Source organism: Branchiostoma lanceolatum, chromosome 7, assembly GCF_035083965.1.
Source record: "Branchiostoma lanceolatum isolate klBraLanc5 chromosome 7, klBraLanc5.hap2, whole genome shotgun sequence".
Taxonomy (NCBI): domain Eukaryota; kingdom Metazoa; phylum Chordata; class Leptocardii; order Amphioxiformes; family Branchiostomatidae; genus Branchiostoma; species Branchiostoma lanceolatum.
In genome coordinates this window covers 22,072,128-22,094,518 of record NC_089728.1, presented here as the reverse complement: position 1 = coordinate 22,094,518, position 22,391 = coordinate 22,072,128, and the positions used below count along the sequence as shown (strand labels likewise).

The 22,391-nt window shown below is 40.1% G+C and overlaps 2 protein-coding genes across 7 annotated transcripts; both read right to left on the bottom strand.

Annotated features, from left to right (window-relative positions):
* Positions 1-3,602: 3,602 nt before the first annotated feature.
* On the bottom strand, positions 3,603-5,592 carry LOC136438727 (cytochrome P450 2D10-like). Its single transcript, XM_066433640.1, has 4 exons — positions 5,542-5,592; positions 4,982-5,147; positions 3,900-4,042; positions 3,603-3,728 (listed from the first exon to the last, which is right to left on the bottom strand). The coding sequence occupies exons 1-4, from the start codon at positions 5,590-5,592 to the stop codon at positions 3,603-3,605; spliced, it is 486 nt and encodes a 161-aa protein (XP_066289737.1).
* Positions 5,593-7,215: 1,623 nt separating this feature from the next.
* LOC136438170 (probable tubulin polyglutamylase TTLL9) lies at positions 7,216-20,684 on the bottom strand. 6 transcript variants are annotated; one of them, XM_066432898.1, is made up of 17 exons: positions 20,529-20,684; positions 19,994-20,076; positions 19,051-19,091; positions 18,444-18,527; positions 17,889-18,000; positions 17,123-17,208; positions 16,156-16,189; positions 15,173-15,238; positions 14,813-14,881; positions 14,098-14,238; positions 13,144-13,231; positions 12,350-12,408; positions 11,744-11,806; positions 10,546-10,679; positions 9,833-9,946; positions 9,146-9,270; positions 7,216-8,304 (listed from the first exon to the last, which is right to left on the bottom strand). In XM_066432898.1, exons 2-17 carry the CDS (start codon positions 20,012-20,014, stop codon positions 8,225-8,227), a joined length of 1,317 nt encoding a protein of 438 aa, XP_066288995.1. In that variant the 5' UTR covers positions 20,015-20,076; positions 20,529-20,684; the 3' UTR covers positions 7,216-8,224. The 6 variants fall into 6 exon arrangements, with proteins under 6 accessions (XP_066288995.1, XP_066288994.1, XP_066288996.1 ...); XM_066432897.1 differs by having other exon boundaries at positions 20,533-20,684; XM_066432899.1 differs by lacking the exon at positions 20,529-20,684 and adding an exon at positions 20,277-20,387.
* Positions 20,685-22,391: the final 1,707 nt, after the last annotated feature.

The following is a 22,391-nucleotide window of genomic DNA, read 5'->3' as shown; positions in this document are numbered from 1 at the left end:
CCTCTGGTTGGGGCATGTCTTGTATTGCCTTTACCTTCTCTGGGTCTGGGCGTAGACCCTGTGCAGTAAGGAGCTGTCCCATATAAGGCACTTCTTTTAGCTTGAGTCGCAGCTTCTTCTTGTTCAGCTTCAGGTTTCTCTCTCTTGCTCTTGCGAGTAGCTTGTGCAGATTCTCGTCGTGGTCTTGGGTGGCTTCTTCTTCTGTGTCTCCACACCCAAACACGAGAATGTCGTCTGCGATGACGTCAACACCTTGGAGTCCCTCTAGCACTTCGTGTTGTCGCCTCTGATATTCCTCAGGGGCTGTACAAATCCCAAAGGGCATTCGTAGCCATCTGAATCTCCCGAACGGAGTCCAGAACGTGGTAAGGTAACTGCTTTCTTCGTCCAGCTTCACTTGCCAGAAGCCGTCTTTTGCGTCTAACACCGAGAATACTTTAGCTTTGGCCAATCTCGGCAAGACTTCGTCGATGGTGGGTATCTGATACTTTGGCCTTTTCAGCGCCTTATTCAGATCTTTCGGATCCAGGCATATTCTCATCTTTGTTGCCTTCTTAGCTACCACCATGCTTGAGATCCAATCTGTGGGTTTCGTTACCCTGGCGATTACCTTCTTCTTCTCCAATTCTTCTATTTTTTTCTTTCAGCTCTGCTTTCAATGGTATATGTAGGCGTCGTGGTAGGTGCTGCACTGGTTTGACACTTTCGTCGATTTCAATATGATACTCTCCAGCGAGGCATCCTAGTCCTTCAAAGACGTCTGAATATTGCTCCACAATCTGTTCTGTTGTGAGGCCTTTGACTTGCATCTGGTTGACTGTATTCAGTGTTATCAGCTTCAACCTTGTGCATGTGTCTGCTGACAGCAGAGGCATCTGCTGTCCTTCAACTATCTGGAATTCCAATTCCAATTCTCGGTATTCTGCTCTCAGTTTGGCTTGGCCAATCGGTTTGAGGGTCGTCCCGTCATAAAGCTTCAGTCTGGCTCTGCTGGGTTTTATCTGTCTTCCGATCCTCTTGAAGTCACTTACGCTCATCACGTTGCATGTTGCACCCGTATCTAGTTGACAGCGCAGTGTCTTCTCTTTCTGGTTTCCTTCCTTCAACTTCAGATCCACGTACCATTTCTTGTTATTACTGGTCACTTTGCCCACTGTTTAGACTTCTTCATCTTCAGATTCTTGTTCTCTGATCATGTGTACCTTAGCCTTTGTTTTGCATACACGGGCGAAATGGTTCAAACGCTTGCACTTCGCACACTGCTTATTGTAGGCCGGACATTTCGTCTTGTCCTTGGTGTGTGAACCTCCGCAATATCCACACTTTGTCTGTGTCTTCCCGGGGTTTGGCTTGTACCTTTCCCTGGCTTTGCCTGGCGTATAGGCACCTCTGCCTATACGCAGAGGTGCCTATACGCCAGTTCTACACACACATACTCTACTAGATTATCCAACTCCTACAGTTTCAAACTACCTAAACCAAAAACTAACAGTCAAAAGCGAACCTTTCTCTACCGAGCCATCAATCTTTGGAATACATTACCATCTAACATCAAATCATTGACAGTCCCATATCACTTTAAGAAGGCCATCTACCAGTTTGTCACCAATTATTCGTAAGTTAAGTTAGCAATCTGTATTTGTTATGATTATGTATATAACGTTATGTCCTTTTAATCTTGCACTGTATATACTGTATGTCTGTGTTTGTATACTTTTTGTGTTGAACCCTGGAAGATTAGTCGCAATTCGACCAAAGGGTATCGAAATAAACCAATAAACCAACCTCTGCGGGCATAGTGGACTGTGTCAGTCTCAGTACTGTTCTGTATTGCCTTCATCTGTTGATTGGTGGTCTCACTTGTCTTGCAGTCATCTATGGCTGCTTGAAGGGTGAGGTTTCTCTGTTTGAGCAGTTCCATTCTGACCTTGCTGTCCCGGATCCCGAGGACTAATCCCTTTTACGGATCCGCTAGCCCAATAAACGACTGGGGATCCTAGCAAATTTCCTTCCCGTATCTTTAACGGATCCGCTGGCCTGACCAACAACTGGGGATCCTAGCAAATTCCCTTTCCGTGCCTTTATTGGATCCGCTAGCCCGATCAACGACTAGGGATCCTAGCAAATTCCCTTCCGTATCTTATACGGATCCGCTGGCCCGATCAACGTCTGGAGATCCTAGCAAATCCCCCGTTCGTATCTTATACGGATCCGCTGGCCCGATCAACAACTAGGGATCCTAGCTAATCCCCTTCCCGTATTTTCTACGGACACACCTGCCTGATCAACGACTAGGGATCCTAGCAATCGACGAATAGGGCCCGGGAGCCTAGCAAAACCCTTTCCGTATCAATATTTCTCTTTGAAGGTCTTTAACAAACGCGCTCTACACGTCACCCACCACTCCATGATACACTAGACTACTGTATATCTTGTGATATAAGAAAATGCTTTTTGTGAACCAAAGGGTCCTGAACCTTAGAAAACAACAATGAACTAGCAATTTTCTAATCTCCGCTCGGCAACTTTTGTGCGATACTTGTAGACAAGTTGAATAAACCACACACGCTTTAACAGATCAGCAATGTTAAGACAAAATGACTGTAACGTTAGGATATAAGACTTAGGTTTGGGGGCTTTTACAAAGCGGGCGCAATGTTTGTAAGAACACGGGAACTGTTCGTGCAAGAATTTCGTCTCTTAAAAGGACTGGGAGGCTAACATGAATTTGCCAGCATAGCAACATATTGTTTCTATATTGTGAATGTGTCTCTTCTCTGAGTAAACTCCCATACCTTGACACAAGTAAAACGTGCCTCCTCTCGAATTTGATCTTGTATGCTCCCTCGGCCCACCAGACAAAATGACTGTAACGTTAGGATATAAGACTTAGGTTTGGGGGCTTTTACAAAGCGGGCGCAATGTTTGTAAGAACACGGGAACTGTTCGTGCAAGAATTTCGTCTCCTTGAAAACAAGCGGCGAGTGCACACGGCTTGCGGGGAGAAGTGCTTGCGTTTAAACCTTTCCAAGTACACCAGAGAGACCTTGAGAGATAACTCGTAGTAAACTGAGGTTAAACTGAGGTTACATGTGTCGACTAAATTGTTGTTCACATTTGCCAAAACGACACTGCCGCATCTTTAATACCGTTGGTATGTCTGAACCCGGTTCTCTTGGAGCATGTCAGTAGGAGGTTGAATATTAAGTTATGTGAGTACGTTTATCCAGCCTATGTTGAATACATAATGTAAATACAGAATGGCTGCAGCTGGGATGGGTGCCTCTGTCATTTAATTTTTGTTGTTTAGTGGCGGTTTGAATGCTCCCTGGGGGCGTTAGATGGTTCGTTGCCAGCAGAGGATCTTAAGTATGTAAATTGGACGGAACTGTTTCCGTCAGGCTTGTGACTGCATATTGTTGCCCAGCCAGGTTTGACTATATATACTAAAGATAGTTGATTACAGAAATCTATCTTATTTCACAGTATCTTCTACAAAAACGTCGGCGACATTCTACAATCAATCAAATACTCACTTTTAGGAATGTAAGTAATAAAAGGGAAGTTCCATATGGCCAGCCCAGCCCCTAAGTTCTTCATTGTCATCTGCAGATGCCGGAATCTGGTGTCCCTGTAGTCAAACCGAAGACCAGGGCGCAGATGATGTTCCCTGTGGCTGTTGTCAGGTCGGCCGAGACGTCAAACGGTTGCCCGCTGTATGCAGATATCTCATGGAGAGGAAAGAGTTCATTCACTAAACTTGATCATGACTGGCTTCCGTCACAACTTACAGTAGATAGAAACTTAAAAGGACTGGGAGGCTAACATGAATTTGCCAGCATAGCAACATATTGTTTCTATATTGTGAATGTGTCTCTTCTCTGAGTAAACTCCCATACCTTGACACAAGTAAAACGTGCCTCCTCTCGAATTTGATCTTGTATGCTCCCTCGGCCCATCTTCACTCCTAGTAGTCTGAAGACACTGGTTGCAAACCTCCGCCGTTCCTTGAAGACTTCTCCGTAAGGAGCCATTAAGATGTCTAGTCCAACGAAAACAAGACATCATTTGTAATTTCATATCTACCTTTTGCTTCTGTACCGCAGGAAAATGCTTAATTTGTTAACCTTGTTTGGTCGAATATCTTTCTGCAGCAAAACATGAGAATACTAGAAGAATGGAATAATATACTCAGCAGAGTCTGGAGACGGTTCACAGTAGTGCTGCGTACCTCAACTCAAAACTTCCGTCCAGCCTGAATGATCTGTTGCATATTAGTTACGCTGTTCCAATGTGTCATTATTGGTCACGTTTGGCGTTGCATGACTCCCCGATGAGGCGATGAGGTAGGAGATCAGTCACAAAATAAGCACATACTTGGTGTAAATTCATATCGGTACAGTACTGGTTCTTCATGATCCGGTATTTTGGACCTGTACCTAATCAATTTTTACACAGTACCGGTACACAGCACTAGTTCACAGTCGCTATGTGATTAGGGTTGTGACTTAGAACCTAGAGGTACTTAGTTCGAATCTTTGACTGGTCCCAGGAATTTTGTGCTTCTGAAAACTATATACCAATATTTACTCACTCTACCCAGGCAACAATCAATACCTAGCTTTCACTAGGTCAGTCCCTCTTATAGGACGTTAAATAGGGGTCCCGCGTTTGAGGAGAGCCACACCTCGAGCATGTTAAAGACCCTATCATGTTATTGCAGGGGCCCATCCCGGTGTGGTTGGGTAAAAAAAAAATCTGTCAGGATAAGCAGATTGTACAGTTCCATACAACCCTGTTGTGTTATGATATGAGACCGTTTACAAGGTATGATAAAAGCGATGGTACGATGACAAACAAAACAATATACAAAATGACAAGTTATCACACTGTCTTACGAATGTCCAACATTATATACACGGCGTATGCGACCGGGACTTAACGTGGGAAGATCACTCCGAGTGGGTTAAACAACACATACCCTGATCACCCCCGGTAGCAGCCATGATATTTCTATCACCCCGTGTAGAAAACGCCTCCTTCTCCATCATTTCCTTGAGAGCCGGGTATTCACTCACAACATAGAGTTCATCACCCAAGATGTTGACGCGGTAAACTTCGCCGAGCTCTTTCGCCCACTTGTCGAGCTGGAGTGGAAAATCTATCGTGAACAGAGTTGACCAGAGTATACAAAGCGTTGACCAGATTTTCCATTATTTTGAATTCAATCCAGTCTTGCTCTGTACTTGCCTGAGTTACAGATCTAGAAATGTCAATATCATTGATAAAAACTAGTCGGTGTCTTGTTCTCATATAAGAACTGCTGTCATAAAATCTGCAGGACCAGAATTACTGCTACAGTCACCATCAGACTATGTTTCCCTACAAGGCTGTTTCCCTATAAGGCTGTTTCCCTACCAGGCTGGGCTTTACTTTATATTTTGCCTGTTTAGAGGAAGCAGAATTAGTCGATTTTTATGTGAAAAACTAAAACTTGTATCTATTATTTATGCATTCTAAAGTGTACTAAAGAGTAACTACTTGGTACTCTACTGTGTCTAAGCCCAGCCCCAGCACCCATGGGCACGGCATGCCAGTCAGTGGTGGACTGAGCCCAGACAGTTTACACTAGCCGAATTTATTGGGTGGTTTTATGGTGGAACCTCCCTCTTTAAAGGGACAATCTACGGCACACTACCTTGTGAGCCTTGTCAACTTTTTGTGAAGAGAATCTGAGAGACGTGACCACAATGATATTCACCGAATTTTCGAAGGCGTTTGATCGTATCGATCACACAGTAGCCATACAAAAACGGATCAACGTAGGAGCAAGGAGTGCACTTATCCCCTGGATTTTTGACTTCTTAACACAGCGACGTCAGAGAGTCCGCTACGGGGGTCAACTATCCGATTGGGAAACTCTCACATGCTTAGTCCCGCAAGGCACACTCTTGGGTCCACCAATCTTCCTAGTCGTGTTTGATGACGCCATGAGAAATGCAGCTGCTGAACAATGTAAATACGTCGACGATTTATCGCTGGCTGAGTCAAGGAGATGCACCACACCACGGAGTTAAATCGTTTTGATGACTGGTCGAAGAACAACCACATGCTGCTTAATCCGGATAAATGCAAAACCATGGTTGTTTGTTTCATGAAGTGCCCGCCACCACCACCAATCCTCCTCATCGACCAACCAGAACTAGAGGTAGAGTGCGTCACGTGCCTGTTGGGGGTTTGGATACAAAACAACTTGAAATGGGATAAACAAGTAAACATGATGATCGGCAAAGCAGGTGGGCGTCTCGACATGCTGCGCAAACTCAAGCGTTTCCAGCTGCCAGTCAGCGACCTGCTACAGATCTACATAGCCTACGTGAGACCAGTGTTGGAGTATTGTGTTCCAGTATGGCAGTCAGGACTGACCTCTACTCAGACTGTGAGGCTGGAGAGGGTTCAAAAGAGGGCGCTTAAAACAATCCTCGGTGTTCGGTACACGGACTACCCGACGGCACTAGCTAACACAGGGCTAAAGACCCTTCATGGAAGGCGTGTGGACTTGTGCGTAAAGTTTGCCGAAACTATCGATCCAGATCTACTCCCTCCGAGGATGAGAGATGGCATTAGAATGACCACCAGAAACTCAGACCTATTAAGTGTAAAACAAACAGATACAGAGACTCGCCTATCCCATATATGATAAGGTTAATGAGCGACAGCATATGATACAAATATTCATATGTCATAGAATTCTTCTAGTCTCAGCAGAACATGTCCCGTAAAATCTCTTATCGTTTATGTCTTCGACTCCATATAGTTGGTGATTTACCTGATAGGTCAATGAATGCAATGCACATAGTAGATTTTAATGTGCATCAGATTTTGATGTGTATTAGGACTTTTTTTAATGTGGTTCAACAAGTTTGTGACGTTTTACAATGTACGTCAAACTTGTAAGTGATAAGTAATGTTTATTCGATTTTAATGTGTATCAAATCTTTGTGTAGCAAGACCTTTGTGACGTTTTAATGTTAAAGCTGTAAGTGAAACGTAATTCTGCCCCGCTGGGACTGCGATGTATTGACGAAATAAACCATTCATCATTGTTTGGCAAAGGTAATGTGTTCGTGGATCTCTAGTTCATACCTATAATGTTGTTCGCACCATGAGTTTTTATATCTTGGACTAACAAAAATCACACATATTACATGGACGTAGTGTTTTGTTTCTCTCTTTATGTCCTCTTACAGGAAATTTGCATCTGCTCATATACTTTTAATAATAAATGTACCTAAATATAAATGAGCTATAAAGAATCAAAACAAAAATGTTTTTACACAAGATACTGACACAAACAAAATTTGCAAATATACAGTAACAACAGTAATAATATGTACAGCATATATAAACTTACGGTGCATTACAAACAAATTAACACTGTTGAGAATGGAAAAATGTCAATAATTCTGAGAAGTATTTAATTGGAGGGGGTACCTCACTGATGGTGTGGCACGTTGGCGTCATTGCTGTGTCCTAGCTAGGATTTATGTTACCCTTGACTTTATAATGAGAATATCATGCAAAAGGTACAAGTAGGACTAAGAAGACTACAAAACACAAAGCGTAAAAAGATTTGTTTTCATCCACGAAATTTGTTCAGCGCTGTCAAATCGCTTGGCCACATGTAGGAAGTTGCAAATGTGCGGCAAGTTCAGTGAGATACCAGCTGAAGGAGTGAGGACACCCTGGCATGGGTGAGGGTAAGATGGAAGATTTTTGGCAGGAACAGCAGTACACAAAATGTACCAAAAATCCCTGACTCGCTTTCTTCTAAAAGTCAGTTGCCTTACGATTGGATCTTGCCCCATGTGGAAACACATCTGTAATTTCAAAAGGTACATTGTATGGCTTAAGGAAAAGGTGTGTTGAGATTATTAGGACCCTTTACCTAACATACCTTTCATACAAGAATTAATTTTTTTTACAGTTTCATAAGGCTTGCTATCTCTATTGGATGTTTGCAAAAATTGCCACATCACAGCTGCTAGGTTACTTGGCTGAACCAGTACTGCAAAAGTCAAACCCAAAAATGTGCACGTTCAAATTTACCTACCAACTTCCAGCTCTAATTGTCCAGGATCCTAGAAAAAAATTTGTGCAAAGTCATGCGTGTACAAACACCCTATTAGTACTAACTGTAACAGTATTACATGTTCATGATAATTTATACAGTTGTGGTCTTCTTGGCCATCTGTAAGGACCGGAACAGTTGTTTGAGCTGCTTCTCTCTGTCATTGAAACAACCTGCAGGGACAACGAGAAACACAATCTTGAAACTTATTCAATACACACACATGTATGCTTTATCTTCAACTTTAAAGATATGCTTTCACACCATGAAGAGTGAACTCAAATAAAATGGTCGTGAATATGATGTCAGTGACAAAAACTAAGAAACAAATGTTAGTCTTCATTAAATGACTCTGCACTTGTGTATCAATTTGGGTTACTTAAGTATACGTAAATTTTCCTTGCTCGTTATCTAGAAAATTTACAATGATGGTTTACTCTGACTCATTATGTATTATCATAATAATTTTTGATATCAAGAAACTTTTGTGCTAATGTTTATGTCTATGTTTAGTTTCACTTATGTTTGATTTCATCAGTTCAATTTTTTTTATAATGCAATACTGTAAATGAATTTAAGTTCGCGTAGTTTTTATTTTGCGCTAAGGCAAAAATGGAGTGTTTGCAGTGGCTTTATTTCGCGGCAGCGCTTTGGTCACATACTGCTTCAGCATCGGACAAAAATGTTCGAGGTGGTTTTCAGTTTGCGGAGAAACGGTCGCCGCAAAAAACGAGAATATTAAACAACCGCGAACATTTCTGCATTTACAGTATCTATTTTCATTCAATACTTAATCTATTTCATTTTTGCTGTAATTGTAGCAAGTTGGGTGGATAACATATAAGCTTGCAAACTTATATAATTCTTATAAATTACTGTTTTCGCTTATTGTACATGTAACGTTATCTTTAATACGTGCTAGATAAACATTAATGATAAAAAAATAAATAAGATAAGAATTGAACAAAAAAGGGTTCCTGCCTTTTATATATTAATCTAAATCAGACTGCTTACCTAGATGTGTATTACTTGTGTACGTTGGAGCAGACATACAGTCCAGTCCTCCCTCCTCCAGAGTCACAGGGCCGTCATTCCACATCAAGTCATACCCACCAATTCTCTTCTCCTTCCCTGTAAGTCTAGGGAAAAGTAAAGACACACGAAAAAATGATTTCCTTATTTTTCCCATGTAGCTATTGAAAGAGCACAAGATGAAAAATATTAGGCCACTACAAGTTAATCAATTGGTTTTCAGATTTTTATATCTAAAAGTAGTGCTAAACTGGCATTTCATCATGGCATGACATGGCTCAAAATACTGGGTGCATGTGTACCCAAAATTGGATCTATGCAACTAATTTTTCACTGTGGGTGCATCTGCATCTAGATATTTTGGTACAGACTGTAGGGAAAGGTACTATTTTACATAATTATACAGAATATTATTGATTTTTAACTATCAGAAAAGGCAAAGACATTTGTTGTTCATTGTGTAATATATTACTTAAAAGTTAGAGTAAGCTATACAGACTGAAATTCTAATTAGAGGCAGATAGGGTTTTAAATTACATTCCGATGACGATCTAATTCATCTAATGCTGTACACACAAGTTGTTTTCTGTGCACCTGAATTCCTAGGTTAGCAACTTTTGGGCTTGCTTCGGGCTTAAGGTACATCTGATTGGTTATAGCGTTTCTCACCGTCCCTCCATGTCCACGACATTAAGCGTATCCTCCAGGAGACGACATTTCAGCTCGTAATCTTCCTGGTTACTGGCCGTGAGTGAGGGAGAGGCGTTCGTTTCGATCAACCACCTGTGGCAGGAGATATCAATGGTGATGAGTCTTATTTGCAAGGTCTTACCTGAGGGCTAATTGCAAAGTGAAACAATTATAGAAAAAGTATAAGAATAATGCAAGTTAACAATGGTGACAAGTAGAACAAGTGACAATTCTAAGAACTGCTACGGAATGTATGCTTCAAAAACAGAACCTTTTGCCCGTTCAGGAAAAAAAAGGAATACATGCAACTATATGTCTATGATTTTTGATAGTGGTACCCAACAAGAATGAGGTTTGGATAGCTTGGTCAAGCTCACCGTTGGTTAGTTATTTTGAAGGCTAATTGCTTTCTTGACACAAACACAGTCTTTCCTCACCCATGCCACCTTGCAACAAGCAGCATCAAACAGCATTTAATATGCCCTGATGAAGGCACGCTAAAACGACGATGAAAGAGAGAGGTTGATCCTGTGAAAATGTGCACTTTCCAAAGGACTGAAATATCAAACTATGTCTCCATCCAAACGACCATTTTATATGTGAAGAGGAGCTCAACAATAGACCGAGTTTCAGGTTAGATGTACAGAACTTGGTTGTGACAAACAGTTTTATGTAATAAATATGATACGTACGGTTTGAGCTTCTCATCCAACATGATATCATAACCATACAGCTCGAAGCAGTGTTTGTCATTAATCATGATCTTCTGCACACACAGAAGACTGTAGATGAAGATGTCGTCCATCTTCTTCAGCATATCTTCAACCTGAAAACAAAACCAGATTTACTCAGTTGTTAAAGATTCATGTTTCGTTAAAATACAGACTCTGTCCACGGTGCTGAAACTCTGGTTATATGTTAAACAGTCTTTGGAAACAAAACCATATTTACTCAGTTGTTCAAGATTCATGTATTGTTAAAATACAGACTCTGTCCACGGTGCTGAAACATTGGTTACATGTTATACAGTCATTGAAAACAAAACCATATTAACTCAGTTGTTCAAGATTCATGTATTGTTTAAATACAGACTCTGTCCACGGTGCTGAAACATCAGTTACATGTTATACAGTCATTGAAAGCAAACCATATTTACTCAGTTGTTACAGATTCACGTTTTTTGAAAATTCAAACAGACTCTGTCCACGGTGCTGAAACATTGGTCATATGTTACACAGTCATTGAAAACAAAACCATATTCACTTACAGTTGTTCACGATTAATGTATTGTTAAAATACAAACTCTGTCCACGGTGCTGAAACATCAGTTACATGTTATACAGTCATTGGAAAGGTTTTTTTCTTCTGTTGAAAATATGTGTCCTTAGTTGAAAGTCTTCACTGTTATTGAAGCCCTACATGACTTTCTGTCTGGAAGAGCTCAAGATATCTACCGCATTTACTTCCAAAGATACAAAAGCAGATGAGTTAGTGTTTAAAAGTAGATGAGTAAATGATCGAGGCATCTGTCAAACTGCAAGACTGCCATGGTTATTTGGAACTGTTTTCAATATTTTATTGTGAAATACTCCATTAAGGGTATGGTGTAGACTGTAGTGAAAGTAACATTCTTCAATCAGTGCATTTTTTATCTTAAAGTATACTAAAGCCAGACAGAGTGATCTGTACCGGTAGAATACTGGGAATAATCTTTCATTGGCAATAATGATAAAGTGTGTTACACATACATCACTACATGTACATGTACACTATGTAGTACGCATGTTTCAGTTGATACACTGGACAAGTGTGTGGACTAAATACACAGCAAAGACTGACAACATAGCAATAAGTATTGTGAATGTAAAATGTAAAGGAACATTTTCTTACCGCCTCTATTCCATGTCTTGCTATGAGGTACCGTCTCAGCTGGTTCAGTGACCACTTACAGCCCTGTAGAAATTGATAGGTGTGTAAGTCCAGACAAATCTTGTTGAATGGCTACATCTGTTTATTTTCGAGCAATGTGAAAAAGAAGACTAGAACTCACGACCACGTCGCTGCATTGGTATGTAACTTAGCATATTGTTTTCCCAGATTGTGTGTGGTGATGCACGCTGTCTATTTTACAATGTAACAGTGACTAAACGATCGCAGCAAATAGCGAAAGAAACTACCCTATTTCTACTAACGACATTGCCCGATGTCGGGCCGGATTTAATCATAGGCTCTATGGGAGGGCAGTTCCACATGTGCGTCAATATAGGGGTGCAATTACGATATTACATTGACGATAAAAGCAGTTACGGTACAAAAAAGACACGTGCATCACCACGGCCAACATGGCAAACGATATGCCAAGTTACACACCAATGCGACAACGGGATTGTGAGTTCTAGCTGCAAACATGAAATAAAAACATTTCTAATACTCCCGTCGGGAGGTCATCCTCCTTCCCGGAGTAAAAGTTTTAAAGTGTTAGTATAACTATGGTACCTTATCTGCATCATATTCAGGAGCAGTTTTCTGTACAGCCACATTGGTCAGATGGATGTCTGGGACAACAAGTTAAGAAGTGATATCTGAACAAGACATTTAAGTTCCAGGGGATCTGTCATAAAACAAGCCTATAATTCTTTTAGCTGATTTCACTGTAATTAGAACATGATGATTTAACAGGGGTGTCATCACGGGTATGAGGCCATCAGGCTTTTCGTTGGATGTGTGCACCCTCTAGCGATTCACAGGACAATTCTGCAGAAGGTACTCCCTCAAGGTTGACCCAATGAGGTATGATTAAAACTAAAGTTTTTACTTGTACTACACTTTGTATCATGACACAAGGTTGAATATTATCATAAAATAGACAGTCCGGGTATTCAGTATAACATCTGCAAACACAATTCCGCTGAGGTTACGTGTATATTCTGCCACCCTGAAAAGATCCGTCCAAACAGATCTCCAACCTAACGTTCCCCAGTTTAATGCACTCCTGTATATCTAAACTGTGCATACCTGGGGGATGTTGCACTAGAGATCTTTCAAACCCACCGTGTTTCAGAGTGGGGGGTTTATGTAACCCGGCGGATTAATTTAAATTAGAGGTTACATGTACATTCAAATACAGAAATCTTAATCAATTCGACATCATTGTCTGGCAACATCTTATAATAATACAACACTATATATAATAACTTTTCAAACCACTTTGCATTTTTCCTTCTGACTTATCAATTTTGTGCCATTTCCCTGTCAGTTTTAATATCTCCTTCAGGTAAGAAAAAGGATACATGTATCATCTATAGAGTCCAGGGAGTATCTGGTGTTGGAGAATCTGGCAAACCCTTCTCTGTACAGCCAGGCCTTCATTGGAATGATCTGGAAGGAAATAGAAACAACATGACGATTGTTTGAATATTACTGATAGGGTTGAGCACAATTTACTTTCTTTCATTATCTTTAAAGCAGAAATTTACAAGAGGACAACATGAAAGTAGACAGCTGTCAGGGATACATACAAAAGCCCCCTCTCATTGGGCACGCGGCACGCTGGCGGCGTCGCTGCGTCCTAAACTGGATTTGTGTTACCCTTGACTTTATAATGAGAATATCATTCAAAATGTACAAGTGTGACCATAAAGACAACAAAATGCACAAAGCTAAAAAAAAGATTTTTTTTTTCGAAATGTGCTTTGTCAATTCGATCGGCAACAGCGACGACGGGAGAGTGCTGTGGGTTCAGGGGGGCTTTAGACTCCTAGTACATGTATGTACATGTATTCACTCCCTGAAACAGAGTGTATCAAGGTCAAAATTTTCCACTCAGGCCCTGTTTTCATGTTGACCTTCCAGCGAAGCAAAATCATTCTAAATTCAAGATCCAAAAATCATATTGGTGGGGCCTTTAAATCCTTATATCAGGGCAAGCATTTTTATGTATTGTGTATTTATTGAAATAAACATTGTAAGCATCCTTAATAAGAATCACACATTAAGAAATGTTTAAGAATCCATGGCACTCAGAAAAGAGTAGCGTACATGTACACAACAATCATTAATGGTACTGAACAAACAGTTTGTTATATACCAAGTTCTTCAATCGGGGAGTATTATGTTAATATTGTGGCAACTTGTAGACTTTGGAATTCAGGCTAAAATACTACAAACTAAATATACATGTCAGTGCACACAGAAAATGCTTACTATTCTAATACACATTAATAGTATGGTAGAATTAGACTTACAGAAGTGACGAGCACATACACCCTCAGGTCAAACTTCTTGCCCCCGATGAGATACGGGTTCTCGATGTACTTCTGTACGATGTACGTCTCAACTGGCTCCTTGTCGTCATTTCTTCTCTCCTCCTGGGACTTGTAGCTTTCCTGGAAATCCATTTAAAAATATCACTCCATTTGCCAAAATATTTGTAATTATGTATGTATGTATGTATGTATTTGTAACATATACAAACATAATTCCATCAGCGTACATAATTCTGCCTCACTGAAAAGATGTATCCAAACAGATCTCCAACCCAACGTCCCCCAGTATAATTCACTCATGTACATCTAAACATTGATGCACTAGAGATCTCTCAAACCCACTGTTTTTCAAAATGTCGGATATATGTATTGGCGGATTGATGTTAATGGAGGTTACCATCAACCATCATAAATTTACCAGGTGCACTTCAAAAAAATGTTATCAAAGAGTATCTACTATATGCAGTTACTGTATTAGCAATTCCCTAGGTATGCACACTTTATGTAACAAAGATTTTAAGACATTTTTGAGAAGGCCTTGACAACATCATTTTTCTCAGTCTTAAAGTGTTGTGAGAGTGGGTGTTTCATGTTTAGTGAATAAGATGGCCGAGTTATAAAATGCAAAGTACTAACTTGTCTGCTATTTAGATAGTGTTGTGCATGGTCAAGTAACAACAGATGTAAGTCCTACCTTTTTCCAGTCTGTGATGTCTTTCAGCTTTCTGAAGAGGAATATGCCTTTGCCTTGAGCCTTAGCAATCTGAAAATAGACAAACACATAAATACATAACATCATATTCATCATATTTTTGACCAGCTTACTGTTATTCTTGTTTTGCTGACTGTAACTTAATTTTAGCTAATTTAATGGTCACAGTCAACAGCTAAAATTTCATCATCGCTAATATTAAAGTGATGAACAGTATCTTATTGACCAGTCCATCCTACATGCACCTTATTGTGAACATATGATTAAAACAAAACATAATCAGTGTCAAAATGTTACCAAATCATTCAATTCAAGCAGAAGAACTAGTTTAAAGTGACGTACAGGTTTCATGATCCACAGGCTTCCCAGGTTCCTTTTGAACTCTTCCACAAACATGTGGTACTCTGACTGGGAAGAACACAGGAGGGAAAAAATTGTCAACAATGGGGAACGTTATATTCATAACACATTTTTCTGTTTTTACCGACTGAGATCCATGGTGTAACTGCAAATCGTGCATGGACAATTTAAAATCAACGTAACAAAGGAAAATCCCGAAACACCGCCGCTCTAACTTAATACTCGTCAAAACGCAACACTTTCCAGACAACTGACAGTGGTGCAATGCGATGTCAAACTCATAAATTTTCGTCCTAAGTTGAGGCACCCGACGTTACTAGTAGTACATTTGAACTTCATCAAGAACTTGAGCGCTACCAATTATCGTGCACTACCAATTATCAACCACTTTGGATCATGCTTGCAAAAAAGTCGAGGTGCATCCTGCAAAGGACACTCCTTATGAGAAATAGAGAATGCCATAAGCATGAACCTTAGTCATGGCTCTCATTTAGGCCACATCAATTTAATTTCTTGGTTAACGGATTTTTTTTTCAATTTCAGCAAAAAAAGAAAAACAGAAGGCCGGGGTAAAAAACTTGCACCTGACCCTGTTCACACCCTGAAACTGTGTGCACTAAAGTACAGACTTTCCTCTGAGATTCTGTTTTCATGTTGATTTTGGAATTTAACAGTTTTTAAAAAAACCGTTAACCAAGAAATTAAATTGGTGACTGTGGCCTTATATAAACAATGCAGTAAAATAGGTTTTCCTCCAGCGACACAACACGTACAGAATAAACTGCTGGTCACCCAGGCACAATTTTTCATCATAGACCTCATCCATATAAATCGGGCTTGATAGCGCTATGTTATATTCGATAACAGTTAAGCTACTGTGAAATAGCTACACAGATATGTCATGTTTATCATATTGAATTTATTAAAAAAAGGTAGGACTACATTCTTATAGAAAATATACTTACTGGTAGTTCAAATGTTGTAGGAAAAAAATCACATCTTACAGGTAGTTAAGGACGAAATCACAATCATATTCAGATAAATCCATTCTTTGAAGTCTTAACAGTAAAGCAGGCTGAGACACTTATAGATTAATAGCATCCCCTTGCAGACTTTGTAAGTACTGCAGCTCACACTTACTTATACTGCCTACAAGAAAATCCATTGCAAAAACAAAATACACAGATGTATACACTGTTTTCTTCCTCATTTTTTTCCCTCTGACAGGAATTTTCCCAAAAAAAAAGTTAAATGAAATCAGGGCTGTCTTTAGTTTTAATTCCTTTCCATCCCGAGTGTTGTTTTAGAGCCCATATTTTCAATTTTCATTTTCAAATCTGTCATTTTAAGCTTACGAAAATACATTTACATCAATTTCATGTCATGAAATAATTCTAATTTCTTTTTGACAGACGGAGTGACATAGACAAGCAAATTGTGGGTCCTGGAGACAACCCTGGATGAAACACTAAGGGATTTAGTAAAATTAACATATAACATGCAGACAATGGGAACATTTTAATTTATAATAATCTGATGAAGCAGGGCTTGAAATTCATTTTTGGGTATAGGTGTACCGGTGCACCCAACCAAAAATTATATATAGGTGCACAGAAAGAATTTTGGGTGCACCACATAAAATAAAGCTGAATGTCAGCAAACGTATTTAAATTTCACGCTCTTGAGAACTTCAATCTGTAATATTCTATAGCTAACTTCAAAATTTAAAACAAGTAATGCATCAACCAAAGTACAACAAAGGTCATATCACTTTTCAGATACTTCAACGTTTTGCATACCAGTGTACAATTATAGTACAACTTCCCTACAGCCTACAAAAATATCTTGGTGCACTTGTGCACCCACAGTAAAAAAGGTTTGGGTGCACACAGGTGCACATGCACCCAGTATTTCGAGCCCTATGAAGGATACTTGGAGGCCTCTAGTTTCCCCTGCTCTCTTTCCACCTGTTTCCGGAACTTCTTCAGATTCTTCACCATCAGATTCTTTCGTGTCAGCTGAGAAATAAGACAAAAGAAGGCAAAAGAAATGTTTGTTTACTTTTCACATTGAACTTACAAGTAATATTGACAAAAAAAGATTGATCAATACAATGCAGAAGTAGTCAGGTATTGCCTAGAAAAGTATTTTCCAGCAGTGTACTACTCAGTTAAGTTCATGATAATGATTAAAGTAGTGGCATGGCGGCCTGTTGCTTAGGGTTGTTGTCTTTTTGTTGACTTAAAAGGCTTAAATATAAAGGTCCTGGGACTTGGTTACAAGCAGATTACAATCCTTAAGTACATCCTCTGGGATAAGATGTAAACCCGGGGACCCATGTTCAAGAATAGCCACATCATGGAAAACTGGTAAAGTAAAAAAAAACACCACAATAATCGATGAAGCTGCGGCACGTTGGCGACCTCGTTGCAGCCGTGCGATTTGGCAGAGCGCTCAACAAATTTTATCGATAAAAAACTATTTTCATGCTTTCTGAGTTTTGCTGTCATATTTGTACGTTTTACATGATGTCCCCATTATAAAGACAAGAGTAACACAAATCCAACTTAGGTCATAGCGAGGTCGCCAAAAGGTCGCAGTCCAGTGAGATACCCGCTTAAGAGTCTCACTTTTAGCGTCTTCTTGGGCTTTTGCAACTTGCATGCCAAGCAATTAACAAAGAATAGGTTTAATTAACCTCATAGTGGTTCCTGAAGTGGTTAATACGACAGTGTTCCTCCATGTAGTAGTGGTCGAACACCTCTCGCATCCAACTCAAATCGCACCAATAGAAGTCCCACCCCATATCTCTACAGGAAGGAAATAATTCAAAAGTATGCTTATTTGTACCTTTTCAACAACAGAAATGTTGATCAACTAATAAAGCAATAGCTATATGCACATGTATGTGGAATCAATTTATATGTAGATGGATGTAGACGCTATATACATAAATATGTATATGTATGTAGCTTGAAATTGACTAGAGTGGTACATGTACCTGCACATTTTTAATCAGATAGCTGACAATAGCACTGACAGCTGTACTTTTGGCTTGCTATTTGTAACAGTTGTCTAAAAACTCTATTTACTGATTATATCATTTTTTCTTATTTCATTAATCTATATGAAGATTAAGATTTCAGGGATGAAAAGGAGGTGAAGAAAGATATAGAAGGAAAAGGAGAAAAAACAAAGTAGAAGATGGAAAGAAGAAAAGAATAATAAGGAGACAACAAACAGTCAAACTCACCCCTGGACCTCCTGCCATCCTCTACCCTTCAACACATCAAAAATGGTGTTGGAGAAAGCAGTTCTAAACCTCACCACACGATCTCTACAGACATGATAACATCATGGAGTCAGTACTATTCTAGTAGGTAATTCTAGACCAACCAATTTTGGAGAATACTGTAAATGCACTATAGATGATCCTTTGCGGCAATGAACTGTAGCTTTTGGTCATTACCTTTAAACATGGCAAATATGCTCCCACTGAACATAAGATTCCATATTTGATATCCATACACACTGTGTCAGCAGGAAATGACTCCAGTAAGAAAGCATGCTACGCTACGATTTGTGTATTTAGCCAAGCACACCGTCAGTAATGACAGCTTCACACATGTACAGGAATATCTTGGGATGGGTTGAATTTATTTCTCATGTTTAAAAACAACCAAAACATACTAATAATCTAGTAAAATGTCCACTCACACTTGAGCAACTTTTCTCAGCATTCTGGCTATCAACTCAAGGCTATGTGTCATATCAAGCTTAACACGTCATTTTCAAATATAGAATTTCATACACATTATATTATTTATAGTCATGTGAGGAGGCGTGACTCAGTGACTCACCCAATGGTCTTCTTCTGTATCGGCCGCCCAAGATAGCTCGGCTACATAAATGTATAATACCATTAGCAGGGCAATGGCACTAAAATTACTCACAAACTGTGCGAAACTGAAAGACAGTGAATCACCTGCATTTCACTAAATTGATTATGAAAAGAATGACATTGCATATCACATGCTTATGGTCCTCCTAAATGCAGAAATACACTGGAAAATACGCAATTGAAGAAATCCACTAGCATACAGAATGCCCTGATGAGTTAACATCTCAAGTTTACAATATTTTCACATAATTTTTTAATATTGCATTAAATGGAATTAAGAAACATTTAGGTAACAAATCGATTGTTTCTATAAAGTAAGCATTATTCCATTCCATCGAAACTATTGACTACAACATGTCAGAACACGTATACTGTAGTGTCGTGGCTTAACTGGCACGGACAATGAAACAACTAAAGGAAGTACAAACACATTCTGCAAATGTTTGCCAGAGCGCGGCCGGCGACTGTTGGAGGGTTTCTCTTACTTGCAGTCTTATACATTAGCCCTAACAACAGTCGCGGTGCCCTCCATTTCGGGCCTAAAAACAAAGTAGCGAAAATCCGTGCCGGAACACAAACGGGACGGGACACAAACAGTGGCGGCACGGCTAGCGCAGGGTTCGGTGGACCCCGCAGACACTCCGGCAAGCTCGGCAAGGTTGTTAAGAGTTGAGGGGCTTGCAGAGTTCAGACTCCAAGTGTTCCGGCACGGATTTTCGCTACTTTGTTCTTAGGCCCGGAATGGAGGGCACCACGACTGTTGTTAGATCTTGTTAGGGCTAATGCATAAGACTGCAAGTAAGAGAAGCCCTCCAACAGTCGCCGGGGCTAGTCAGAGCGCAGAGCTGAGGTGGTAGCTAGGGGAGTAAGTCGCTTGTGGTACAAAAATTCCTTTTTCATACCTGTTTTTGAGTCCTCGACATGACTGGATGATTAAATCTATCACCTGGAGAATTCTTGGAGGTTTCTTTACGTCAATTCGGCCCTACAGGGGAGCAGCAGTCGAGAAAATATTCAATGTTGACAGTCGTTTTTTGTGTTCTCAACAACTGGCGTCCATACCAACACCCTTTCAGTGTAGGCTGTGTGTTGAGTTTTTATGTATATTTAAATCACGATCTTCCAAATTTAACTTTATGTTCCCGTCAAATTACATTGATTTTCAAAGAATGATTGAATTATTACCTAGAATTGATTTTCGGCCCATTTTCTTTCTCTGTAAGCTACATTGTATATTCAAAATACCATTCCGGTGTACTGATAACCGCTAAAAGACCATACCGGATACCCGCCTGTGACCCGACAGACCGGTTAGGCAACAAGTCCTCCGCATCAAACCAAGGACCTTATAATACAATGTCCTTGATCAAACCCATCTATGGTCAACTTCCAATTCTATCTATCCTCGATTTCAGCAACAACAACAAGAATCAACACCTACTTCTATTCCGGCTTGTTTGAGAGGAGCAACAGTTGTCGATACTGGCGGCCCTCACAATGCTTCAGCGATCTCGTCCTTGTTCAGGGCAAGGAAGTTATATAGTCCTTTATCTTAGCCAATCAGAGCCGTGCATTCACCACGACAACATACCCTGAAAATTAAAATCCTGTTTTGCAACCCCATTCCACCCATTAAGGTCGGAGGTCATATGACGTACGGAGGGCAGACAAGTAGCTAGTCCTTATTGTATCAGACTCATTAGCCTATGACTGATTGGGTAGCACTTCTAATCTGGCTTGTCGGAGAGGAGTAACAGTTGTCGATACTGGTGGACCTCAGATGCTTCAGCGATCTAGTCCTTGTTCAGGGCAAAGAAGGTTCCACATCATCTTTACTGCAGATGTATATACACAAGACACACTTTTAAAATCAACCATGTACAAGATGAATGAGGTAAAACCTAGGCCGACCCCTTAGTCGGATCAGTAAAATCTGGAGGGCGCAAGGTTATATAGTCCTTTATCTTGGCCAATCAGAGCCGTGCATTCACCGCGACAACTTACCCTGAAAAATTAAAAACCTATTGCAAGGTTTGATCCGGAAGGTCTGTTGTCTATCCTCGACACCGTGGGTTGCTGAAAAAATAGATTGAATAATTTGTCAAAGGCGTTAGCTGGACAGATTTGCCATTTGTAACCAAATTTGTACTACAACGGCTCTCCAAATCCCCAGATGAAATACATACAAGTAAGAGTGAGATCTTCCCGATTATTAATTCCATGTGTTTCGAAATGCACCTGTGATTAGGGCGTGGGAGGGGGTAGCCTGCAAGCTATTGGTCCCTAGGGAGTGGGGAACAAAATATCATGGCCGCTCCATTGAACTTTGTTCCCCCTTCCTTGAACGTGTAAATATACGGACTTTCGAAACACACGTGACAGTCAAGTTATAATCTACTGCCAGCTTGTTCTACTTTGTTGCCACATGTTGCTCTGCGGGAAACTATCTGCTATCATAATCATAATCATCATCATCAGGCTCAAACACTTTGCTCTCGAGAAGGTGCCATAGGTGTCCCCTTGCACTTAAAACTAAGGGGGGAATAGGTAGCAACAGCAGTATCATGTGCCAAAACATCTGATACAATAAGTCGCGGAACTCTTTTTACAGGTTGCATTTACCCTTGAGATAGGACGTTCAGTCTTCAGTCCAATATAACAGGAACCTCAGCCATGAAACATTTGCATTTAAAGAACCCAGCACACTTTTTGATAAGATTATGGCTCCAACTCAGTGAGTTTTCTTGGTAGAAAACACAATCACAGACTCATTGCGAGTATGTCGCTTCTGGGTGTACAACAGATCTCCGATCCATTATTCACATTTACATCTGACTTGAATTAGAGAACTTTTGAAGGAATCCGATTTGTCTGCAAGAAATCCTGCAAAGCGTTGGCATTTTTACAAGGATGTTTTATATCACCTATATAAAACCTCATTGCAACAGCCAAAGACACATTCTTTAGAGCCTCGATCATTGCTATTACTATGCTATTACACGATACTTCACTACTTCAGTCCAGAGTGCCAAAATTTGATAATTACGAACTACTATTTGCGTGAATCAAACTCTTGTATGTTTTGTTTTGTACAGGCTCGCCGACATCAATCGTTGGAGATAAGCTACGCATATCGTTTGGTTTAGCCCTAGGCAGTAGGATTTGGTTAAGCGAAGTTCTGTTTGTTCTGGCTAAATTCCGTTTTTACTTTTTTGCCAACACATGCAACGCTTGGAATCGTTATTTTTACTATTATCACGTTCAACGTTTAACTAACCAAGTTGGTACTAAAAGTAATAG

Coding starts and splice junctions, on each gene's coding strand:
- LOC136438727 (XM_066433640.1), bottom strand. CDS start 5,592: ATGCCGTGCCCATGGGTGCTGGGGCTGGGCTTAGACACAGTAGAGTAC. Junction 4,043..4,981: donor TGCTACCGGGGGTGATCAGG/GTATGTGTTGTT, acceptor TCGTTGGACTAG/ACATCTTAATGGCTCCTTAC. Junction 3,729..3,899: donor CACGTTTTACTTGTGTCAAG/GTATGGGAGTTT, acceptor CCTCTCCATGAG/ATATCTGCATACAGCGGGCA.
- LOC136438170 (XM_066432898.1), bottom strand. CDS start 20,014: ATGTCGAGGACTCAAAAACAG. Junction 15,239..16,155: donor CTACAACATTTGAACTACCA/GTAAGTATATTT, acceptor TGTTCTTCCCAG/TCAGAGTACCACATGTTTGT. Junction 11,807..12,349: donor CTGAATATGATGCAGATAAG/GTACCATAGTTA, acceptor CAATTTCTACAG/GGCTGTAAGTGGTCACTGAA.